This window comes from Patiria miniata, unplaced genomic scaffold (genome assembly GCF_015706575.1).
Source record: "Patiria miniata isolate m_02_andy unplaced genomic scaffold, ASM1570657v1 HiC_scaffold_9, whole genome shotgun sequence".
Classification (NCBI taxonomy): domain Eukaryota; kingdom Metazoa; phylum Echinodermata; class Asteroidea; order Valvatida; family Asterinidae; genus Patiria; species Patiria miniata.
The window spans coordinates 8,593,655-8,599,225 of NW_024037076.1; the positions used below are offsets into that span (position 1 = coordinate 8,593,655).

General features: G+C 42.2%; 1 protein-coding gene across 1 annotated transcript; it reads right to left on the minus strand.

Annotated features, from left to right (window-relative positions):
- Positions 1-206: 206 nt before the first annotated feature.
- Positions 207-5,146, minus strand: LOC119721023 (perlucin-like protein). Its single transcript, XM_038190895.1, has 3 exons — positions 4,920-5,146; positions 2,765-3,086; positions 207-1,073 (listed from the first exon to the last, which is right to left on the minus strand). Exons 2-3 carry the CDS (start codon positions 3,034-3,036, stop codon positions 869-871), a joined length of 477 nt encoding a protein of 158 aa, XP_038046823.1. The 5' UTR covers positions 3,037-3,086; positions 4,920-5,146; the 3' UTR covers positions 207-868.
- Between the last annotated feature and the right edge of the window lie 425 nt (positions 5,147-5,571).

A 5,571-nucleotide genomic window follows, 5' to 3' on the forward strand; every position in this document is an offset into this window, starting at 1 on the left:
GTCGCGAGGAGGTGGGGGAAGGGGGGCGCTTGCCCCCCCCCCGGAAAAAGCAAAAAAAAAAGGGGGGAGAAAAAAAAGAGAACAAAGAAAAGAAACAGAGGTGCGAAGTCATAGTGGTGTAAATTTAATGAGTTGGGGGACAAAATGTCCCTGCCCCCCCCCCCCCGCCTAAAATTGATAAATCGAGAATTTGTTTGGGAAAATATGTTTTACCCACTCTAGAAAAAAATCCTGGCGACGCCCATGTGGATAGCTTAAGCGCGAGTCAAAAAAAATTATTTGGACAGAAATACTGACAAAATTTTTGATGTTCGTAATTCCACCCGGAATTAGGTCTGTCTTAGTACCGCATGAGATTTACAATCACTGGGAAATAGAGAAATGTCTAGTACGATATTGGAGAAATCTCATTGTTTCACTTTTATGTGAAAGCATTACACAAGACAATGCGCCATTTTGTTCTTTCATAGTTGGAACACGTTTTCGACACCGTGCCATACGTTTTGATTAAAACTTACGTCACAGTGAAATCAACTGAAGTGACACGAAAGATTGATTTAACATTGCCGTTACTTGTAATGACATCATCCTTCATGTAGGAACAATAACAGAAATTATAAACACTCGCACTATTTTTAACAAAACTTGATGTCAGCGCCCTCATGTGGTCGCTGACAGAAAGACATTCACGCACAGTTGATAGATTTTCCCTTACCACAGTTATGGAAACTCTTTTTCAGATTCATTTGGTGAGGAGATTCTCTCACTAAGTTTGCGTGCAGTGACAAAAGCTAATTCGTTAGCAAATTTGTATAATTCAAATTAATTAAGCAATACCAATTGTTCGGCCTCTAGCAATTATCGTTCCCTATATTGGATTCTTCTCGCAGACGTAGCACAGTTGGTAGGTGTGGGTCACTTCATTGTCATTCCACTTGCGATTGTTGCTGTTGACCTGCACCACGTCCTCATTATCCATGTTGTTTGGCTCACCACGCAGCCAGTTGAAATAGCTGAGTTCGCTGCCATCCTCCGCCCATCTCCAGCGTCCCTCCCGTGCCAGATCATTGGCTCTGTACAGGAGACCAGACAAATAACAGAGATGCTGAGTTTCTAATCTGGAAATTTGATTTCATATCACACGTACTTGTTTATGACGATAGGCAACGCTCGCAGTGATTATGAAATGCCATTGATTGCTTTGCCATGCATGGTGTGTGATTCTCCAGCACGCCATACGATCAACGCGGAACGTGAATAATTAAATCAATTTGAACGCTATATATATATATTATGTCACAGGTCAATCGGTCAACAACGCACTGGCCGCACTCTGACTCGATTCACATATATTTTTGAGGTAGGCTGTAATGTTTAAAATAGGGAGACTGTGCCCCAGATATACTTCATGCATTTCACACTCGGCCTCAACAGCAAATTTAATGACAGGGTGCTGCTTAAAGCCACGGGACTGAGGTTGATAAGCACTTACCCTGTATATAGAGCAATTAAAACCATACGTTTGAGAAGTACACTAGCAACGCTATACCACTTAATTCGGGCGATTCAAAATGCAATGCGCCACCAAGCGTTCATTTCCTACGGAGAGTTCATTTTTCCCAGTGCATTGTGACAGAAGGTTGACAAATTCGCAGTGCGGGAAATTTGAAATTGTTTGGTTTTCCAGTCAGTACGTAATGTCGTAAGCGTATAATTCTAGTATAGTTCTCGTGTGGAGTGCTGTGGCCACGTGGTTAAGGGCACTGATTCGTTGTCTGTGGGTTAAGCTGCAGGTCGTGGTTCGAGTCCTGGCGGGGTCATGGTGCGTGTTCCCTTGAGCAAGGCACTTTGTCACCCATTGCTTCTCTCCACCCAGGAGTAAATGGGTACATATGAGGGCAGTGATGGTTATTGTGATTGAATTAGCTTCCTTGCGCCTAACAGGCAGCATCGAGCTGTATACTCCCCAGGGAGCTAAGATGGTATATGGAATGTTTAATTGGCCCAATGATCAGGGGTAATAATAATGTAAAGCGCTTTGATCTTAGTTAAAAGCGCTATATAAGAATCTGTTATTATTATTATGTTTGCCCATTTCTTTGCTTTTTATCAACATGGTGTTTTCTAAGGCGGTAGATCGCTATGCTCCTATATCTATAATAAATTAAATCAAGTTGTCTACTGACACTCAACGGGACCACGTTTTGTATCCCTTAAACTTGAAAAATGAACTCTCTATGGCAAACTCTTGGTGGCGCACTGCATTGTGAATCGCCCAAATTGCTTTTCTCTTCACCTGAAACTTCGTCATTTTCCCTTTGCACATCAAAATATCTTGATTGATAGGCCTATATTTTAAGATCTGACGAATTGTCAGTACTGCCAGTGCCATGTACTACATTTGGAATAACTCCGGTGACCGTTTTCCCTGATCTAATTACTAAATAATAATAATAATAATAGTAATAATTAAGTCTCATATAGCGTACGTATCTACCAACAATTAGGTACTCAAGGCGCTGGAAATTATGTCTATTATTAGAGACAGGTAAATGAAGTACATTAGAAATATGAGAACCATTATGTAGAACCTTATAAGGGTAATTACAAGGTTCTGCGGCGCATTAAGCAGCCACTGCCAGAAACACCGGGGTAAACCGGGGCCCCGGTAGCACTAATACAATGTACATCTCCACTACGACAATTTCAACTTATACAAAAACGATAATCATTTTATTGAATAATTCGTGATATTTTAACTTACCCGATCCAATACCAATCCAAATTACAGTGGTGGCCCCTGTTGGTTATGAAGAAGTTGTTGACCCACACACTATCCGCCGTGTTTCTGATGGTGGCCAGCCAGGCTCCCTCGGCTCTGCAGACGTGGTCGGCGTAAACCCACCATTCGCGTTTCGTGCTCCACAGCTTGTAGCAGTTGCCTCCCGCACGCTGAGTATAGCCTGGAGAACAGCTGGCGCTCACCGCGGCGATGGCAGCCACCAGGAACACGCAGGCTAGAAACAGTCGGTTCATGGCTCGGTTCAGTACGTGCAGCTCGTTGTTGACGAGTGAAGAGCGTACGACTGTGGGTCATTTAATGAGGTTTACCAAGATTAGTGACAAATTATGAAAGAAAAAGGAGAGAATGAGTAATGAGACAGAAGATTCTTATTTAATTGTATAATAGCAACCCTGTCAAAAACACGTGTAATATGTACCACGGGCCTGAGGATCGCTGTTTTACTCCATTTGAAGACAAGATCGAAATTAATTTCATTTCAGGGCTGTTCTTTGGCTAGGATTTTCAGGCTCAATGGCTATAGTGCAACCAAGGCAACGTTAGAAGGAAACACTTGTAAAATTTGAAAAATTTGGATAGAAAATGTCAGAACAAATTGAGCATAACAGACTTCATTGTGTTCGCTGAGATTGAGATTGTCCGCTGAGATTGTCCATAAAGTCCAAGTTCTTTAGCATCTTCTTAAGGGTCCAAGGCATGTGACGACCCACTGCTGGGGACAGCGTTATAGGGTGCCGCCTTGTTACCTCCCGTTTACCTCACCTTCGGACTTTTTTGATAGATAAGGAAGGAATTAGTATGGTGGGACGGGAAGTCCTCGACAATCAGAACAATGATATAGGCTCTGGAAATCGGCAATGGGTTTCATCAAGTCCGACTCCTGAATTTTTGGTCAACACCACCGAAGTTTGATTTATGTTTTCTTTACCACCCTACATTTCCCCCATTCATCATTTTGAATACAGCCAAGTCAAGAAAACAACAGTATTGTACCCAGGGTGTGCCGGGGCTCAAAGGCAGTTACAACATTCTTTTCTTGCGATCTAATTGGTTTCATGAAATTTCGATACTGGAAAAAATTGTTTGTTTGTTTTTTTGTTGTTTTTTTTTGTTGGGGGTTCAAGTTCCCCAGGCCCTCAATATCCGTGGAATTATGTACCGCGCGGTCCTGCATGGTTACACCTCTAAATTTCCGACACCACTAGTTCCGACACCCCTTTGATCCGACAACTCAACCTATGTTCCGACATAATCCCTTTGTTCCGACACCGCTGTGTTTCGACTACTCAACTTATATGTTCCGACACCCCATGTTCCGACTGCACATATTCTTAGCCCGAGCCCTAGCCCTAAACCTAACCCTAACCCTAACCCTCACCGGGAGTAACACAATCTTATGTGCAGGTTGTCGGAACATATAGGGGTGTCGGAACACATGGGTGTTGGAACATATAGTTAGTTGGCGGAACAATTTGTTTAAACATAGGGGTGGCGGAACATAGGTTGAGTTGTCGGAACATAGGTGTCAGACCATAGGGGTGTCGGAACATGAGCAGTCACCGTCCTGCAAACATTGCACACTAGCAGGCCGGCTATATAAACACACGTGTACCATATAGCACCCTCGCCGAAGCTTAGCCCACGAAGTTTCGAACAATTTCGTGAATTACTGCAGCGATTGGGGTCATGCATCGGTCATACGGGTTCTCTCGAGAGACCTGCACTGTGAGACCTGCACTGAGAAGTGTTTTCTAATAATTTGTCATCCATCAGTCTGAGCTTGTATAGTTGTACATTATATTCCAACTTGTGGTGCCCGATCCTTCATGCGCAATATTTAGATTTGGTGATATTTTTAAAAGTTTGTTTACTTAATTTGTTATTTTTGTCAGAGAGATTATTTAAGTTATTAGGCTTTTGTTTCCTAGTTGTTACTTCTATCTTACTTTGGCTGGTGTGTCTCTTTTAATTGCATAGTGATTTTTTTTTTATTTCGTCGTGTGGTATGTGTATTTGTACAATCTTTGTGATTTTTGTGGAAATTGTTGTGTGGAATACAAGGGCCGTATAGCTGCAATGTCATGGGGAAACAATGATAAACGATCAAAGTACTCACCGATTTTTTCAATTTGTCTGTTCAAGATGACTGTGATGCTGATCAGTCAGATGTAGACTCAGACGAATCAAGATGAGTGTGATTCAAAAGGAGGCGCTAATACCAATATTTATAGGAAAACAAAGCGGATGCGTCTCTGGACCTTCTTCTTAATGTTAGTAGTGTTTGTTAAGTTAATTCGGCAGAGATATTTTGGCAGAGGTAGAGTGAAAGGGACATCCCCAGTTCAGAACCTGCATACCTTCTTAAGCCAAATTACAAAAGGGGCTTTTGGAGTTTCTTACAAACCCGTACGGCTTTTGTAGATTCTTATTCGAGTCGTTTCCATGCCTCTAAAAGTTCTCACGAAAAAAACTCTTTACTGTTCGGAATCAGAACAGCATCCACGATGCACAAGGGAGAGACTGGTATGCAGACTAAATGTTGGCAATGTAATCCAAGCCGGATGTAACCTTGCCCCGAAATATCTGTAAAAAAGGGACTGTCCCTTAAAAAGTTCCTTGCACTCAGGTGCGTATGCAAAGGGTCACGTACGTGATATAACTAAAACCTGCAAGTGTTATTCGGGTATGTCACTCTCTATTAGTTGCATGTACACTCAAAAAAATTTCCGATCCACTCTGGTAACGTCATTTCAAATTGTAATAATGGA